This window comes from Salminus brasiliensis, chromosome 15 (genome assembly GCF_030463535.1).
Source record: "Salminus brasiliensis chromosome 15, fSalBra1.hap2, whole genome shotgun sequence".
Lineage (NCBI taxonomy): Eukaryota > Metazoa > Chordata > Actinopteri > Characiformes > Bryconidae > Salminus > Salminus brasiliensis.
In genome coordinates this window covers 36,304,562-36,325,164 of record NC_132892.1, presented here as the reverse complement: position 1 = coordinate 36,325,164, position 20,603 = coordinate 36,304,562, and the positions used below count along the sequence as shown (strand labels likewise).

Genomic DNA, 20,603 nt, shown 5'->3' with positions numbered 1-20,603 from the left:
ACCACCAAAACTGCAGCTGACACAACCACAACTACTATTGACACAACCACAACTTCAGCTGACACAACCACAACTGCTGATGACACCACCAAAACTGCAGCTGACACAACCACAACTACTATTGACACCACCACAACTACTATTGACACCACCACAACTGCAGCTGAAAAAAACACAAATACTATTCACACAACCACAACTACTATTGACACAACCACAAATGCAGCTGACACAACCACAACTGCTGTTGACACAACCACAACTACTATTGACACAACCACAACTTCAGCTGACACAACCACAACTGCTGATGACACCACCACAACTGCAGCTGACACAACCACAACTGCTGATGACACCACCAGAACTGCAGCTGACACAACCACAACTACTATTGACACCACCACAACTACTATTGACACAACCACAACTGCTGTTGACACCACCACAACTACTATTGACACAACCACAACTTTAACTGACACAACCACAACTGCAGCTGACACAACCACAACTGCTGTTGAAACAAACACAACTGCTGATGACACCACCACAACTACAGCTGACACCACCACAACTGCTGTTGACACCACCACAACTGCTGTTGACACCACCACAACTACTATTGAAGCAACCACAACTGCTGATGACACCACCACAACTGCAGCTGCCACCACCACAACTGCTGTTGACTTGACCACAACTGCAGCTGACACAACCTCAACTACTATTGACACAACCACAACTTCTATTGACACAACCACAACTGCAGCTGACACAATCACAACTGCTGTGGACACAACCACAACTACTATTGACACCACCACAACTGCATTTTACACCAACAAAACTGCAGCTGACACCACCACAACTTCAGCTTACACCACCACAACTGCTTTTGACACCACCACAACTGCATTTGACACCACCACAACTTCAACTGACACAACCACAACTACTATTGACACAACCACAACTACTATTGACACAACCACAACTGCAGCTGACACAACCACAACTGCAGCTGACACAACCTCAACTGCTGTTTACACCACCACAACTACTATTGACACAACCACAACTACTTTTGACACAACCACAACTTCAACTGACACAACCACAACTACTATTGACACAACCACAACTACTATTGACACAACCACAAGTTTAGCTGACACAACCACAACTGCAGCTGACACCACCATAAATTCAGCTTACACCACCACAACTGCTGGTGACACCAACACAACTGCTGTTGACTTGACCACAGCTGCAGCTGACACAACCACAACTACTAATGACAGAACCACAACTGCAGCAGACACCACCACAACTACAGCTGACACAACCACAACTGCTGTTGAAACAAACACAACTGCTGATGACACCACCACAACTACAGCTGACACCACCACAACTGCTGTTGACACCACCACAACTGCTGTTGACACCACCACAACTACTATTGAAGCAACCACAACTGCTGATGACACCACCACAACTGCAGCTGCCACCACCACAACTGCTGTTGACTTGACCACAACTGCAGCTGACACAACCTCAACTACTATTGACACAACCACAACTTCTATTGACACAACCACAACTGCAGCTGACACAATCACAACTGCTGTGGACACAACCACAACTACTATTGACACCACCACAACTGCATTTTACACCAACAAAACTGCAGCTGACACCACCACAACTTCAGCTTACACCACCACAACTGCTTTTGACACCACCACAACTGCATTTGACACCACCACAACTTCAACTGACACAACCACAACTACTATTGACACAACCACAACTACTATTGACACAACCACAACTGCAGCTGACACAACCACAACTGCAGCTGACACAACCTCAACTGCTGTTTACACCACCACAACTACTATTGACACCACCACAACTGCGGCTGACACAACCACAAATGCTGTTGACACAACCACAACTACTATTGACACAACCACAAGTTTAGCTGACACAACCACAACTGCAGCTGACACCACCACAACTGCGGCTGACACAACCACAAATGCTGTTGACACAACCACAACTACTATTGACACAACCACAACTTCAACTGACACAACCACAACTACTATTGACACAACCACAACTACTATTGACACAACCACAAGTTTAGCTGACACAACCACAACTGCAGCTGACACCACCATAAATTCAGCTTACACCACCACAACTGCTGGTGACACCAACACAACTGCTGTTGACTTGACCACAGCTGCAGCTGACACAACCACAACTACTAATGACACAACCACAACTGCAGCAGACACCACCACAACTACAGCTTACACCAACACAACTGCTGTTGACACCACCACAACTGCAGCTGACACAACCACAACTGCTGTTGACACCACCACAACTACTATTGACACCACCACAACTGCAGCTTACACAACCTCAACAGCAGCTGACACAACCACAACTGCTGTTGACACCACCACGACTACTATTGACACAACCACAACTTCAGCTGACACAACCACAACTGCAGCTGACACCACCACAACTGCTGATGACACCACCACAACTACAGCTGACACCACCACAAATGCTGTTGAAACCACCACAACTGCTGTTGACACCACAACAAATACTATTGACACCACCACAAATACTATTGACACATCCACAACTTCAGCTGACACCACCACAACTGCAGCTGACACCACCACAACTACTATTGATATCACCACAACTGCTTTTGACACCAGCACAACTTCTATCGATACCACCACAAATGCAGCTGACTCCAGCACAACTGCTGTTGACAGAACAACAAGTGATGTTCACACCACCACAGTTTCTGCTACTACCACCATGACTATAGACACACCTAGTTCTTGCCAAGGTGTAGACAGGTGAGGTTTGGTTTTTGAAAATTAAAAATAATACTTAATGAAAGACATTTGAGATGTTTAATGTTACATTATTTCCCCAACAGTCGTCCACTTGAGACTCAGCTCCTGTCTGGAGATACCTCAGCAGTGCTCTGTAACTTCCCTATCTCTGATTATGCCTGTTCATCAGTAAGTCTTTCATTAGCCAGATGTAAAATATCTCAAATGTAGGGATTTTTCTACTTCATCAACTTTTTTCTACTTGTTTTTCTTTCTTTCAAGGCTGCAGTCCTGTCTTCCAGAGATCTGACCACTCTTCTATCATGTAAATTATCAAGCAACATCAGTGAATCCAAAGCAACTTGGACCCTTTTCTTCCAAAGATTTTCAGCACCTCTGGGGGAAGCTCTGGATGCATACTTCAACATGGTAGATAACTCTGAGTAACAGATTAATACCAGCTCAACATTTGATTGATACTGAACATTGAAACACCCACTTTCTCTCACAGACCCTCAACTTCAGTGTGCCTGACCCTCATGTTCTTGATGCCATTGGTGAGGTGAAGGTCAACAACTTCAGCGCTGCACAGCTTACGGATGTTACATTCATTACCAAGTGGTTCCAGATCAGGCTCAGACCATTTTTGTCATCAGTGTCTTCAGACTTCCTCTCCAGTCTCAGTTCCAAGAGCTTCAGCTGCCAGTCCTACCAGGCTGTGTAAGTATGGAGACTGAAATGTATGAAATGATGTTTATGAGGAAAAGCAAAAAATAAATCACCACTTCTGATCTCGTCCCTTCAAAATTAGGGTGGAGGCTTTTAGTTCACAAGACCCTCTTATGGAAGAGAAGAAACTGTCCATCGTCTCAGATTTCATCCTTCCCTTCCTCTCCAGAGCTGACCTGTCAGGTATGTAAAGCAGTGTTACTCTAACTGAGCAGTCCTACCTTTAGAAGAATGTGTGTTAGCTTGTTAAATAAGTCACACTGACTTAATGCAGAGATTCGGTTCCTGGCTGTCCTGTTATTGTTTAGGATCCTGGGTGTGTTTTTGTTTGTGTGTATGAGTTAGTGGTCTGTGTAACACACCCTGTGGTTTTAGGTCAGTCCTGTGTGCAGTCAGTGAGCAATGACTCTGACTGGCTGGTGAAGAATTTTGGCCGATTCAGAAGTGTGGCCTCATTCTCTGATTTCATCAGGCTGAAGAGAGACTTCAATGGAGTGAGTTCCCCAACACTTACCTCAGCACCTTCTGATGACTGTTCTGTTGAGACACAGTAGATTAGAAAAGCGTGACTGTCTTGTGTTCAGGGGTTGGTTTAATAGTAACTCTCTCTCTCAGGTGAATGCAGCAGAAGTTCTAACTCCAGCCCAGTTGGCAGAACTGTGCTCCGAACCCTCTCGACTCCGAGGTCCTCAGGATGTTAACACTGTGATGGCAGCAATTAATCCAAACCAGTTTGCCTCCTTCTTCAACATCCTCACTCCCAACATCCTGGTACTTACCCCTTCTCTGCTTCATTGCTGTCATAGATCTTCTGATATAATGAACAGCAGATGCTCATTCAAAACTCATCCATTTCTTACAGTTAATGAATTCAGTCTGTCCTTTTCTGTTAAATGTAGATGTTTTATTATTCTCTCTAATGAGTGGATGAGTGGAGCACACTGGTGGGGTGTAAGGGCTCAGCTGGTGGGCCATGCAGGACTCTACAAGACTGTGATATTAGTCAATAGCCTGGGTGAAAATAGAGTCAGATAGAAGCACAAACATGAAGGTTCCCAGAGAAATCAGTGCCCCTCCGCCCTACCATCAACAAACCTGAGTGAACAAGTTCATAAGCAATCTGGGATTTGATAGAAACAAACAAACAAACATGAATAAAAACTGAAATGGAGAATAAAGTCTGTAAAGCTGCCTTTAAACAGGAAACTAAGATCTTGCAGTGCATGTTATTTTAACCTCTTGTTAACCTCTAAATCTCTCTGTGTTAAGAAAAACGAGTCCCTGTACTCCACTGAGGTGAAGGGAGCGTTCCTTCAGGCCGTTCTGCTGAGAGGCACTGCAGCAGTGTCTGATTCAGAGGTTCTACAGTGGGTGGATGTTCGGCTCGGACCCTTCCTCTCCAGCCTCTCCTCTGCAGATGTAAGACCATACTTCAACATTATCAGAAACCGGACCTGCAACACCAGCCAGACAGCGTAAGAGACACTTCTAGTGTTGCTGAGTGTTTAATGTGGGATAATATAAAGAGGGGAAGAGAGGGAGGAAGTGTGGAGTCTTGTGTGTTGAGCTTTGTGTAGCACGGCTGTGATTAACTATTTCCTGTGCTGTAACAGAGTCAGCAAGTTGGACTCTCTGAGATCAGCTTTCAGCAACGACATACAGGTTCAGATCTACAGCAACATCCAGCAGCTCCTCACAGGTATAACACACACTCCCTCATGCTCACTATTAAATAAATAAATAAATAAATAAATAAATAGAAACATTGTTTTGTTTGTTTGATTTGTTTATTTGTTGTTTTTGCTCTACAGAACCGAATGGTCTGCGTTGCTACAGCGGCGGGAGCTTCTTTGTCTTCCTCAGGACCTCCTTCCTCAGTTTTGGATTTCCTGACCTGAGCGGCCTTCTGTCCATCATCCCAGCCAGCCGACAGCAAGAGGTACTGCTGCTTTAAACCTGAGAGGAAAAAGCAAGTTTCAGAGTCAGCCAGTCACACAGTCACTGAGCCAGTCATTAATCCAGCCTACAGTCCTTCAGTAGCACTGTTCCTAACCAGCCCATGAGTAAACCAGTCAGTCCAATAGTGAGCGTTTATCCACACACCCCTCTCTCTATAGTGAGTGTGTTGATCTCCTCTCTGTTCTGTAGCTGTTGGGCTCCATCTCTCCAGGAGAACTGAGGGAGTTTCTGAAAGGGTCCAACACAGTCAGGAACGGGTCAGATCTCTGCACGCTCCTCAACAACTACAACAGCACCAACCAGTACCTGCAGACGGTACACCTGTGCTCATCTCACCTTTCTCCCTCTACCTTCACTCTCAGTCTTCTCCATCCATTCAGTCCTGCTGTTTCTCCCTCAGTTTGACTCTTTCAGATGGATTTAATGCAGTAATCCATGTTTAAAGCTCTCTTTTCTGTCTCTCTCCATTCCTCTCTGGACCTCTGCTTCCTCCCTCTGGATCTCTGTGCAGGAGCCGGTTGTGTCTGCAGCTGTGGGCAGGCAGACGTTGGGGTGTGTGTGGTCTGGTGCTCTCAGTGTGTCGTCTCAGGATGAGGTGGATCAGTGGTTTAATGTCAGACTGGTTCAGTACCTGCCCTTCCTCAGCTCTCAGCTCATCAGCTCCACTCAGCTCAGCGGCGCCTCCTGCCTGTCATTCAGGAAAATGTGAGTCTCTGTTTGGAGTGGAGATAAACTGTTGGGTCATGGTTAATAATGATCTTTCTGTTGTAAAATAATTGATTGTTATTATTTTTATGATCAGGGTTTCAGTCCTGGGGAAGAACTATAATTTCTCAGCCACTGATTTCACCCCAGCTGATGTCTACAGCTCTATAAAGGCGTATCTGAACAGCAGTGGTAAGCACAGCTACGTTGATCTTGTTCTGTCTCTCCCTCTGTATGTTCATCTGTGCTCTGGAGACTCTACACATTTAGTAAGTGTGTATACATGTGTGTGTTTCTGTGGTTTATGTGTGTGTATGTGTGAACCTTGTAGATGGATCTCCTCGCTGCTATAACTCCTCCGATCCCCTTCTGAACTCCACTGCCTGGTTCGCCGACAACATTGGAGTCTTCATCACCTTCATCACCCTCACTGACCTCCAGTCCTTTGTACCAGAGAGCAAGGTAACACTCACCCAAACACACTTATACACACACATACACATATGTACACACAAACACACTCACACACATCTGATCTCCCAGTTTACTGAGGTTTGATTGTGTTGTGTAGATCGGTGTGTTCCTGGAAAACTCTCAGAATATCCAGCTGTTTAACAACACAGGAATTCCAGCCAACGTCACCAAATACTACAGCTCACAGCTCTACATCCAGAAACCTGACTACAACCCCCTCAGGTAACACACTACACACTACACACTAAATACTACAGCTCACAGCTCTACATCCAGAATCCTGACTACAACCCCCTCAGGTAACACACTACACACTAAATACTACAGCTCACAGCTCTACATCCAGAATCCTGACTACAACCCCCTCAGGTAACACACTACACACTAAATACTACAGCTCACAGCTCTACATCCAGAATCCTGACTACAACCCCCTCAGGTAACACACTACACACTAAATACTACAGCTCACAGCTCTACATCCAGAATCCTGACTACAACCTCCTCAGGTAACACACTACACACTAAATACTACAGCTCACAGCTCTACATCTAGAAACCTGACTACAACCCCCTCAGGTAACACACTACACACTAAATACTACAGCACTACATCCAGAATCCTGACTACAACCCCCTCAGGTAACACACTACACACTACACACTAAATACTACAGCTCACAGCTCTACATCCAGAATCCTGACTACAACCCCCTCAGGTAACACACTACACACTAAATACTACAGCTCACAGCTCTACATCCAGAATCCTGACTACAACCCCCTCAGGTAACACACTACACACTAAATACTACAAACATACTGCAGTTATACATCCAGATTTCTATTTTCAGAGCTAAACGTTTTAAGCAGTTTTTCACATGAACCTTCTTGCAAGACTTTACATATTGCTTAATCACAACATCTTGCATTTGAGTCTGAACATGTTATAGTCATTTTGGGTAACAGTTACGAGTGCAGGAGACGGTGGTTTTGAGAATAATGAGAGTTATTTACCAGGTCTTCCAGGGCATTTTAGTAAATTGTATATTTTGGTGGAGATCAGAAAATGGAGCACCTACCACTGCACATATGTAGATTCTGTGACTCTACTGTGGCTTGGAGTGGATCAAGCCAGTATCCATTGGGTCTTGCTCCTAGTTATTTCTAAAGATCTTTAGTCATTGATGAAACAGTATTCACTTTTATACTGCTGTTCCATCCAAATAAAATTTACTGTCACATTTATTACACAGTTATAGCCTTTCGTTCCCCTCATTGCTATTGTTTTTCTGTGTGTAGGTTGCTCGGTGTGCTCTTGTGTGGGGCTCCTGGTTCTGCATTTGTTTCTCTTGGAGCTGAAAACAGCAAGACCATCCTGGAGAGCCTCAATAAATTCTGCAGTGCAATTGATCCAGAGGTACTTTTTTGACCAATATATATTAATCAACAAATAAGATTAAAAATATGGTTTAGGAATTGTTAACTTCTGTGTTCCTAAGTAGCACAACCATCATTGCTACTTACAATGGCAAGAAAAAGGTATGTGAACCCTTAAGAATTGAATGATTTATGCATTCATTTGTCATCCAAGTGTACTGACAAATATGTACCTAAAATATTAACCCAAAAACTGATCATTCACTACTTCATTGAGGACAACATAAAAGCCTCACTGTGCTAGTGGATAAAGGATGTGAACCTTGAGTTAATGATCTAAAAAAGCCAATTGGAGTCAGGTGTTATTGTACCTGAAGTCTTCTTAAGAAACTAAGTGTGCTACTCTGCCAAGAAGTGGACGCCCAGTCAAAATGACCCCTGGGGCACAATAGACTCTCATCTGTGAGATAAAGAAACAACCCAGAGTGACGGCTAAAGATCTGAAGGCATCATTGGTCCAGGCTAACATCTGTGTTCATGAGTCTACAGTCCGTAAAACCTTGAACAAGCTGGGTGTCTATGGCAGGGCACCACAAAGAAAGCCGCAGCTTACAAAAAAAGCATTGCTACATGCCTGAAGTTTGAGAAAGAGCACATTGACACTCCTCAATGGTTTTAAAAATGTTGAGGACAAATAAAGATTGAGCTAATTGGAATGAACATGCAGCACCTCTGGCATAAAAAAGGCACTGCAGATCAGCATGAAAACATTATCCCAACCATAAAGCTTACAATCAATGAGGAAAAAATAAATTCATAAAAATATTCTACAGGATAATGTGGGAGTGTCTGTATGTCAGCTGCAAGTCTGTAGCAGTTGGGTAATGCAACAGGACAATGACCCAAAACACCAGACCAAGTTCACAGCAGAATGGCATACGAATGACATGGACTGACTTGAAGAGCGCTGTACACTTGAGGCGTCCAAGGAACCTGACAGAGCTAATGCAGTTCTTCCAGGAAAAATGGGCTGTAGTTCCTTCAGACAGATGTGCTGATGTCCACAGATACAGGAAACACCTGGTTGAGGTTATTGCTGATGGCACGGGGCACTTTATTCCAGGAATCTTAGAGCATAACGGGTAGGATGCTTCTCCCCAATGCAAGCAAGTGCAGGTGTCTGCTACCTGTTGTAACAGAACTTACTGGCAGTTAGTGCTTCCCAGCTGTCCAATAGCGTTGCATTAGTAGAAGACATTTTAGTGTGATGAGGAGAGTCCTCACAGGTAGATGGGAATAGGAAGTTACTAAACTGGGGAGAAAAAAATGTTAACCAGCCAATTAAAGACAGATTACATTAGTGGATCAGTGGGAAAAACATTTGTCTACACATATCTCCCTATATAAATTTATATTTGTACATTTATAATTTACCATCTTCCTTTTCTCACAGGTCTCAGCAGGACTAGCTTCAAACTTCCGCACGTTATCTACATCCACCATCCAGACACTCGGAAACCAAAGCATTGGTCTGACAGAGGGTCAAATTAGCACTGCTATCCCCAGTGTCATTAACAGCACTCTGCCCATCCTCAGCACCGTCACAGGCTGGAACCAGGGTCAGGCCAATGCCCTCATCCAGAGCATCACTACTGCAGGCTTCAATGTGAGTGTACGCAGCACACAGATTACCTGGATAATTTATAACTGATCTAGCCAAGAGAACTTCTACTACATTTGTATTACATTACTACAGAAACGTTGCTCCGGTACTCTGGTAATGTTTAAACATCTACACAAACCTGCTGGTCTTTGAGGATGATGCATCAGTGTAATCAAATATATGAATGGTTATAATTACCAAATCTATCGTCTCATTGGATGATTGACAGATCAACAGTGCCTCTTCTCTGGTGACTCTGGGCACAGTTATCAGCGGTGTTTCCTCTGCAACCATCAACCGCATCCCAGCCTCTCAGCTTCTGACTGTATCCCAGAATCCAACATTCATCAACAACATTCAGACAGCACCAGTGATTGTACAACATTCATATGTTCAGAAGGTAATCACACACACACACACACACACACACACCAGAACCAGGTACATAGATAATCCCATATTACACCAGATTTCACTGTAAAACAAATGAACACAGCAGAGCAACATCAGAGGTTCTTCCTCTACTCTTTGTTCTAGATTGTCTCTGTGGACAAGACCAAAGTGGTGGAGAACGTTCCAGATAAGCTGGCAGCATATATCCCACCTGTTCTACTGACGAACCTGACATCTGTTGATGTTTCGCTGATCAATAAGAAGAGCTGGAGTCAGCCACAGGTAACAGATGACTCACCTCCCCATTCAGTCCAACTACTAACCTGTAGAAACCACAAGTCTGTCCCTGACTGTCCCTGACTGAACCTGGTCATGCGGCTCTCTGACTGATTAGATTTGCTTTGTTTGTGTGTGTTTTTATTTACCAGGCTGTTGTGCTGTTTGGAGCAGTTTCTCGAGCCACAGGGGATACAGAAGAGTGAGTTCTCAGATAATATTAATCACAACAACATTTTTCACCATGATAACATTCCTAAAATTTACATTTCTCTGACTAAATGGTTTGGACTATCTTGACTAACTCTGACTAACTCAGCTCTGACAAACACTGACCCTGGCTAGTTTTCAAACAAGCTACACCAAACTCTGCTCTCCAGAACTGGATCTTTATAAGTGAATGACTAAAAATTACTGATGTGTCTCCCCCTGCAGGCTGTCAGAGTCAGTGCTGCAGGGATTCACCTGCAGCTCGGTTAAATCTCTAACACTGCAGAAAGTCACTCAGGTGGTGAAAGCCTGTAGACCACGGGCAGACAGGAACAAGCTCATCCTGAAGGAGTCTCAGGTACACACTCTAATGCTCAGCTGATGTTAATTAGTGTGATAATTGATTTGTGTCTGGGCAGATGCTACACTTTACTCCATCAGCAGATTATCTACTAATACACTTATTAATGATTTTCTATAGATTATTATAGATTATTATTATATATTATTATAGATTATTCCATGGATATATTATTATTATTATTATTATTATTAGTAGTAGTAGTATTATTGTGAAATGAAAGAGAAAGGCTAATGTAACTCTGGTGTAATGGTTGGTGTTCTGTGTTACAGCTGACCTGCATGTACAACTATGTGAAAGACGACTCAACTCTGAGCTTCACTGATGTACCTTCTGAAATGCTCCTCTACTACAGGTGTGTAACTAAAACACACACACACACACACACACACATTTCCATAAAAACAATAATACTCCCTCTAATTCCCTCTTTAAAGTGTTAAGCATGTGTGTGTGTGTGTGTGTGTGTGTGTGTGTGTGTGTGTGTGTGTGTGTTGGTGTATGTGTGTGTGTATGTGTGTGTGTGTGTGTTGTAGCTATGAGAAGGTGCAGAAGGACTGCAGGTCGTACTTCAGTGCTCTGGGTGGAGCAGATTTCTCGGTTCTCTCCAGCGTTCTCAACAGACAGTCCATCTTGTTCAGGAATGCTCAGAACTGCCTGGTAACACACTTACATATTCACTCTCACTGATATGCATCCAAAAAACTATCCTAAATAAAGACTCACACACACACACACACACACACACTGATACCTAGTAAAACACACTCTACACACTAACTCCCACTCTTTCACTCAGCCTCACACACATCCATGGTCTGTGTTCTTGTAGGGTATATCTGGTACGAGTCTGACTGAGGATCAGGTGGAGGTTCTGGGTAACATGGTCTGCACTCTGGACTCCTCCTACATCCAGAACTCTGACCCACTCATCCTGGAGAAACTGAAGAACTGTGGAGACCTTTCTGACTCTCAGATCACCGCTGTACAGACACTGCTGTTCTCTGGAAACACTTCTTATGGGTGAGAACGATGTTAATCGAGAGGTATTTGTGATATGTAGCTAAAGAAAATGGATTTTATGCAAGGTGTCAGAATCATTACTTTAAAAGAGGTTACATATAACATGCAGCACACTGAAATGTTATTACACAGTGGCGGCAGTGGTGCTCAGTGGTTAGAGCCCGGTTTGATTCCCGGGCTCGGCAAGCTGCCACTGTTGGGCCCTTGAGCAAGGCCCTTTACCCTCTCTGCTCCCCGGGCGCTAGAGTTGGCTGCCCACCACTCTGGGTGTGTGTGTGCGCTCACTGCCCCTAGTGGTCAAATGTACAGTGACAGGTACTTGCACCTTCAAATGCTGCTTGGTATTTAAGAAAACATGAACTGTATGGATGGATGAATGAAAAAGCAATGTTTGCCAGATGGAGCAGACAGAAACCTCCTCACTATATTGTCATCTTAGCCAGAAGTAAAGAGTCCTTGTGTTTTAAACACTTTTAAGGTTCAGTTTGGTGTAAACCTACGGTGTGTGTACTTGCTCCAGTTAATTGCCCACATCTTTCTTATGCAGAATCTACAACATTTGAAACATCTAGTAGATTTGTGGAAAGTGAACAGTCTAAAAACCCTGTGAATGCTTTCCTCCTTTATAGTCACGGTTTCCTTAATAGATAAAAAATAGTCTTTGGAACATTAAGACATACGTATGCATGATGGTGCTTTGACCAGACCATAGAGGCTCACTATATACATGTAATAACCAGAAGTAACATCTTCCATTTTAAAATCATACAAGGATTTAGAACAGATACTTACACACTACTGAGCATTATCCCTGTTCTCAGAATTATAACATTCCTCAGTATGGTGCCGTTCAAAGAGGTGTGATAGTCTGATTAATTCCAGTTTGCAGAGAGTATATAAGACATACGCAGGGATAGCAACACTCAGTTTACAAAAAGAGGTAGATCAATAACCAGGATATATGTAAATAATAAAAGTCTGAAACACTATATTATTACCAGATTATTTACAGATAATTGCACATTGACCCTTAATTGCTCATGGGAGTGGAAATTGTCTGTAAGTGTGTAGAGTTGAATTGTGTGTGTATGTGTTCTGTTGGGATCAGTGCTGAGTGTAGAGTCTGACCCTCGTAAAAAAGATGTAGGGTCTAAATGCATTATGTAAATTGCCATGTGGTTCACTGGCCTTGTTTCTCCTCAGTTATCCCACAGCATGGAATCTGAAAACTCTGCAGAAGCTGGGAACCCTACCCCTCTACTTCAAACAAGATTTCTGGAAAAAATTTAGTTTTGTATGTTTCTTTCATTTTCTTTTATATATATGTATTTATATATTATATATGCTTGTTTATTGCCATAGCATATGTTAATGAGATGGGTTGGTGTATTTTTAAATATTTTTTAAATATTTCTGTGTGTGTTTCAGTCCATAAGGAAAATATATCTCAGGTCATTCTTGCCATTCCTGAGGATGAAGAAGACCCCAAAGAGAAAGCTGAGAAGTCTACACCTAGCGTCCACATTTGGAAGATACAGACGTTCTGCAGGTATCCAGAATTAGCTGTGTAACTATGCTGTGGTCATGTGTTTTTAGTGTATGGGTGTGTATAACACATGCATAATTATTTTATTAGATTATTAATTACGTTATGGGTTCTTCAGAGTGTACATTTGGCAACATCACATCCGTGACGATCGAGGATGAATCATTTCCTTATGACTACGACTCCACCCAGTTTGACTTGTGTCTGGACATCACAGTCCTGAGTGATAACCTGGCAGCTGTCACTGACAAAGTGGTGGACACCAGCATGCAGATGGTCATTCTGGACAAACTGAACCAGGTCAGTGAATATGTGTGTTACTGGAACATCTCCTGGTATTGTAGATGATGTCCACATTGTTTTATCAGATGTTTGAACTGATTATATGTTTGTGTGTTTTTAGCTGTACCCATCCGGCCTTCCAGAGAGAGTAGTACAGCTACTGGGCTCCACATCCCGTGTAGCCAATATTAGTGACATCAACAAGTGGAGCATCACCACAACTGACACACTGTCCTTTTTGATGGACGCATATAATGGAGAGTGGACTTCAGAGCAGGTAATGTGTCTAAGAATGTTTATGTGAAGTACTGCAATTTAAGTATTTTACTGTGGACTAAAATATAACCAATAATATCAGCTGAACATTACTGCTGACTGACTTCACAAAAAACACAAGGTGGCGCTAGTGGCATGGAGGACGTGTCTGAAATGTGTGTTTCTCATACACTCTGTTTGCATCATCTGTGAATGTGTGTGTGTTGTAGAGTAAAGCAGTGATTATGAAGTATCTCAGTGTGGAGGGAAACACTCTGGGAACCACTGAACTAAATGCAATTGGACCCAATGTCTGTTCTTTGGACGTCAGTGTCCTCGAGAACATCGCTGCTGCTAGTCTGGAGTAAGTACACAAGCATGCACTCACTTAAAGACACCTGCAGATATACATACCAAAAGCACAGGATTTAGCTGGGTATGCCAGTACGCTGTATACGGAGTGTGGTCTAGTCCATGTTGTTTAGGTGGAGAACTCATGCAGTGTTTGTTTGTCTTTGTGCAGAACCGCAGATCCTTTGAGTATATCCTCATGCTCTATTGCTCAGAAATCAGCTCTGTACAACGTCGCCAAATCCTCATACAGCAGCAAGCGCAGCAACCCCATAGCATTCTACCTACTCATGAGAACTTACCTGGGTAACACACACATCTATAAACACACACACATAGTGATATACCTTTACTAGTGTTGTACTCTAGGCCATTAGAGGTGAGTTTGTGTCAAGACCAAGACTTTCAATAGCTGAGCCAATACTGAGCCCAGATGTGGCTAAAACCCTTAATAACACTTAATGTATCTTAATTGCAACTGAACTCTAAGCTGAATGTAAATGATTGTCTGTTGAATGTAACCCTTCTCCTAACCCTTACCCTAACCCTAACCCTACCTTTAATGTTTAGGTTCAGGTAAGGGTTTAGGGTTGATTTAAGAGTAAGGTTACATCATAGTACAGTGACTATTTTATTGCTTCTATGGTGGCTTAAAAGGAAACAATAGAGAGTTCAACTGTTCAGCTCATTGATTATTTAGCCTTAAACCTGACTTATTCAAAGATCACAGAAAAATGTATTTCAGTTAACTAATAATTCATTACTAATTTTTAACTAACCATTTCTGAGTGCACCTCACCCCGAGACAGAGACCGGGTGTTAATGATCTCTAGCCCAAGACCAGACTCGAGAACTACAACATTGACCCTATACCTTTATACACCTCTATTAACCCAAAAGCAGAAGAACTATCTTGGCTCAAATCCAGATACATATATACACCAGTGGGGGTTAAATTTTGTTTATTGCACAGATCAGATCTATCTAACTGTGTTTAAGGCAGGTGGGCTAGATTCCAAGCTGGAACAGCAGGTCTTTTGAGTTTCTCTTAATGTTTGAAAACCCAGTTTCATCATGTTACTGGTTTGTGTGTGTGTATAGGTGGAGCTCCACTGGAAGATATAAGAGCTCTCTCTACTCAGAACATCAGCATGGACATCAGCACCTTCCTCAGTCTGAACACTGATGTTATCATGGTATGAAATTTTTTTTTTACTAAAATTGAATCGGAAATAAAATCTCCTGATATGGGAGTTTTGAGCCGAAAGTGTTTGTGTTCCAGAACCTGAGTGTGAGTGAAGTGCAGGATCTGATGGGGGTGAACATTGCAGATCTGAAGCTGTTTCAGGACTCTACAGTAGTTCAGGACTGGGAGACTCAGCAGAAACAGTCTGAACTGAACACCCTGAATATCGGCCTGGTTCGGGGTATAAACGACATCACCAGCTCTACATCTGCTCCGATCACCAGCAGTTTCATTACCGACACTGACACCACCCTTACACCAAGTGACACCACCACCACTCCTACTGACACCACCACCACTCCTACTGACTACACCACTCCTACTGAAAACACCACTCCTAGTGACACCACCACTCCTAATGACACCACCACTGCAGTCGACACCACCACCACTGCTATTGAAACAGACACCACCACTATTGACACCACCACCACTGCTATTGAAACAGACACCACCACTATTGACACCACCACCACTGCTATTGAAACAGACACCACCACTATTGACACCACCACCACTGCTACTGAAACAGACACCACCACTATTGACACCACCACCACTGCTACTGAAACAGACACCACCACTATTGACACCACCACCACTGCTATTGAAACAGACACCACAACTATTGACACCACCACCACTGCTATTGAAACAGACACCACCACTATTGACACCACCACCACTGCAATTGAAACAGACACCACCACTATTGACACCACCACCACTGCTATTGAAACAGACACCACCACTATTGACACCACCACCACTGCTATTGAAACAGACACCACAACTATTGACACCACCACCACCACTGCTATTGAAACAGACACCACCACTATTGACACCACCACCACTGCTATTGAAACAGACACCACCACTATTGACACCACCACCACTGCTATTGAAACAGACACCACCACTATTGACACCACCACTGCTATTGAAACAGACACCACCACTATTGACACGACTACCACCACTGCTATTGAAACAGACACCACCACTATTGACACCACCACCACTGCTATTGAAAAAGACACCATCACTATTGACACCACCACGACTTCTATTGAAAGAGACACCACCACTATTGACACCACCACCACCACTGCTATTGAAACAGACACCGCCACTATTGACACCACCACCACTATTGTAATAGACACCACCGATATTGACACCACCACCACTGCTATTGAAACAGACACCACCACTATTGACACCACCACCACTGCTATTGAAAAAGACACCATCACTATTGACACCACCACGACTTCTATTGAAAGAGACACCACCACTATTGACACCACCACCACCACTGCTATTGAAACAGACACCGCCACTATTGACACCACCACCACTATTGTAACAGACACCACCAATATTGACACCACCACCACTACTATTGAAACAGACACCACCACTATTGACACCACCACCACTGCTATTGTCACAGACACCACCAATATTGACACCACCACCATTGCTATTGAAACAGACACCACCATTATTGACACCACCACCACTGCTATTAAAACAGACACCACCACTATTGACACCACCACCACTGCTATTGAAACAGACACCACCACTGCTATTGAAACAGACACCACCACCATTGCTATTGAAACAGACACCACCACCATTGCTATTGAAACAGACACCACCACTATTGACACCACCACCCCTGCTATTGAAACAGACACCACCACTATTGACACCACCACCACTGCTATTGAAACAGACACCACCACTATTGACACCACCACCACTTGTATTGAAACAGACACCACCACTGCTATTAAAACAGACACCACCACTATTGACACCACCACCCCTGGTATTGAAACAGACACCACCACTATTGACACGACCACCACCACTGCTATTGAAACAGACACCACCACTATTAACACCACAACCACTGCTACTGAAACAGACAACACCACTATTGACACCACCACAACTGCTGCTAAAACTACCACCACAGTAGTTGAAAACACCACCACTGCTGCTGAAACCACAACCACAGCAGTTGAAACGACCGCCACTGTTGCTGGAACCACCACCACAGCAGTTGAAACCACCACCACTGCTGCTGAAACCACCACCATTGCTGTTGAAACCACAACAGCAACTGACACCACACCTACAGCAATTGAAACCATCACCACGGCAGTTGACATCACTACTACTGCTTTTGAAACCACCACTACTGCTGCTGAAACCACCACCACTGCAGTTTACACCAACAGCACAACCACCACAGCAATTGACACCACCACCACTGCTGCTGAAACCAGCACCACAACAGTTTACACAAACAGCACTGCAGTTGACACCACCACCACAGCAATTGACACCACCACCACTGCAGTTGACACCACCACCACTGCCGTTGACACCACAAAGACTGCTGCTGAAACCACCTCCACTGCTGCTGTAAACACTACCACAGCAGTTGACACCACCACCACACCAGTTGACACCACCACCACTGCTGCTGAATCCACCACCACTGCAGTTGACAACACCACAACTGCTGCTGAAACCACCACCACTTCTATTAAAACAGACAACACCACTATTGACACCACCACCACTTCTATTGAAACAGACAACACCACTATTGACACCACCACCACTGCTATTGAAACAGACACCACCACTGCTATTGAAACAGACACCACCACTATTGACACCACCACTGCTATTGAAACAGACACCACAACTATTGACACCACCACCACCACTGCTATTGAAACAGACACCACCACTATTGACACCACCACCACTGCTATTGAAACAGACACCACCACTGCTGCTGAATCCACCACCACTGCAGTTGACAACACCACAACTGCTGCTGAAACCACCACCACTTCTATTGAAACAGACACCACCACTATTGACACCACCACCTCTGCTATTGAAACAGACACCACCACTGCTGCTGAATCCACCACCACTGCAGTTGACAACACCACAACTGCTGCTGAAACCACCACCACTTCTATTGAAACAGACACCACCACTATTGACACCACCACCACTGCTATTGAAACAGACACCACAACTATTGACACCACCACCACTGCTATTGAAACAGACACCACCACTATTGACACCACCACTGCTATTGAAACAGACACCACAACTATTGACACCACCACCACCACTGCTATTGAAACAGACACCACCACTATTGACACCACCACCACTGCTATTAAAACAGACACCACAACTATTGACACCACCACCACCACTGCTATTGAAACAGACACCACCACTATTGACATCACCACCACCACCACTGCTATTGAAACAGACACCACCACTATTGACACCATCACCACTGCTATTGAAACAGACACCACCACTACTGACACCACCACTGCTATTGAAACAGACACCACCACTATTGACACCACCACCACTGCTATGAAAACAGACACCACCACTATTGACACCACCACCACTGCTATTGAAACAGACACCACCACTATTGACACCACCACCACTGCTATGAAAACAGACACCACCACTATTGACACCACCACCACTGCTATTGAAACAGACACCACCACTATTGACACCACCACCACTGCTATTGAAACAGACACCACCACTGCTGCTGAATCCACCACCACTGCAGTTGACAACACCACAACTGCTGCTGAAACCACCACCACTTCTATTGAAACAGACACCACCACTATTGACACCACCACCACTGCTATTGAAACAGACACCACCACTGCTGCTGAATCCACCACCACTGCAGTTGACAACACCACAACTGCTGCTGAAACCACCACCACTTCTATTGAAACAGACACCACCACTATTGACACCACCACCACTGCTATTGAAACAGACACCACAACTATTGACACCACCACCACTGCTATTGAAACAGACACCACCACTATTGACACCACCACTGCTATTGAAACAGACACCACAACTATTGACACCACCACCACCACTGCTATTGAAACAGACACCACCACTATTGACACCACCACCACTGCTATTAAAACAGACACCACAACTATTGACACCACCACCACCACTGCTATTGAAACAGACACCACCACTATTGACATCACCACCACCACCACTGCTATTGAAACAGACACCACCACTATTGACACCATCACCACTGCTATTGAAACAGACACCACCACTACTGACACCACCACTGCTATTGAAACAGACACCACCACTATTGACACCACCACCACTGCTATGAAAACAGACACCACCACTATTGACACCACCACCACTGCTATTGAAACAGACACCACCACTATTGACACCACCACCACTGCTATGAAAACAGACACCACCACTATTGACACCACCACCACTGCTATTGAAACAGACACCACCACTATTGACACCACCACCACTGCTATGAAAACAGACACCACCACTATTGACACCACCACCACTGCTATTGAAACAGACACCACCACTATTGACACCACCACTGCTATTGAAACAGGCACCACCACTATTGACACCACCACCACTGCTATTAAAACAGACACCACCACTATTGACACCACCACCACTGCTATTGAAACAGACACCACCACTACTGACACCACCTCTGCTATTGAAACAGACACCACCACTATTGACACCACCACTGCTATTGAAACAGACACCACCACTATTGACACCACCACTGCTATTGAAACAGACACCACCACTATTGACACGACCACCACTGATATTGAAACAGACACCACCACTATTGACACCACCACTGCTATTGAAAAAGACACCACCACTATTGACACCACCACTGCTATTGAAACAGACACCATCACTATTGACACGACCACCACTGATAT

General features: G+C 44.1%; 1 protein-coding gene across 1 annotated transcript in view; it reads left to right on the top strand.

The window, feature by feature from the left end:
* LOC140535620 (uncharacterized) overlaps window positions 1-20,603 on the top strand; it is a 57,507-nt gene that overhangs the window by 15,499 nt on the left and 21,405 nt on the right. Inside the window, exons 17-47 of the mRNA XM_072657016.1 lie at window positions 2,987-3,070; window positions 3,155-3,311; window positions 3,394-3,602; window positions 3,694-3,794; window positions 3,987-4,105; window positions 4,227-4,382; window positions 4,881-5,086; window positions 5,225-5,310; window positions 5,423-5,550; window positions 5,760-5,885; window positions 6,082-6,275; window positions 6,373-6,467; window positions 6,607-6,737; window positions 6,847-6,971; window positions 8,052-8,169; window positions 9,583-9,795; window positions 10,022-10,192; window positions 10,330-10,467; window positions 10,614-10,663; window positions 10,897-11,029; window positions 11,305-11,387; window positions 11,569-11,692; window positions 11,865-12,055; window positions 13,259-13,349; window positions 13,692-13,901; window positions 14,005-14,160; window positions 14,369-14,502; window positions 14,662-14,795; window positions 15,591-15,685; window positions 15,772-15,958; window positions 16,268-16,339. Of these exons, the coding sequence (XP_072513117.1) occupies window positions 2,987-3,070; window positions 3,155-3,311; window positions 3,394-3,602; window positions 3,694-3,794; window positions 3,987-4,105; window positions 4,227-4,382; window positions 4,881-5,086; window positions 5,225-5,310; window positions 5,423-5,550; window positions 5,760-5,885; window positions 6,082-6,275; window positions 6,373-6,467; window positions 6,607-6,737; window positions 6,847-6,971; window positions 8,052-8,169; window positions 9,583-9,795; window positions 10,022-10,192; window positions 10,330-10,467; window positions 10,614-10,663; window positions 10,897-11,029; window positions 11,305-11,387; window positions 11,569-11,692; window positions 11,865-12,055; window positions 13,259-13,349; window positions 13,692-13,901; window positions 14,005-14,160; window positions 14,369-14,502; window positions 14,662-14,795; window positions 15,591-15,685; window positions 15,772-15,958; window positions 16,268-16,339 (4,217 nt within the window). The remainder of the gene's footprint in view (window positions 1-2,986; window positions 3,071-3,154; window positions 3,312-3,393; window positions 3,603-3,693; window positions 3,795-3,986; window positions 4,106-4,226; window positions 4,383-4,880; window positions 5,087-5,224; window positions 5,311-5,422; window positions 5,551-5,759; window positions 5,886-6,081; window positions 6,276-6,372; window positions 6,468-6,606; window positions 6,738-6,846; window positions 6,972-8,051; window positions 8,170-9,582; window positions 9,796-10,021; window positions 10,193-10,329; window positions 10,468-10,613; window positions 10,664-10,896; window positions 11,030-11,304; window positions 11,388-11,568; window positions 11,693-11,864; window positions 12,056-13,258; window positions 13,350-13,691; window positions 13,902-14,004; window positions 14,161-14,368; window positions 14,503-14,661; window positions 14,796-15,590; window positions 15,686-15,771; window positions 15,959-16,267; window positions 16,340-20,603) is intronic.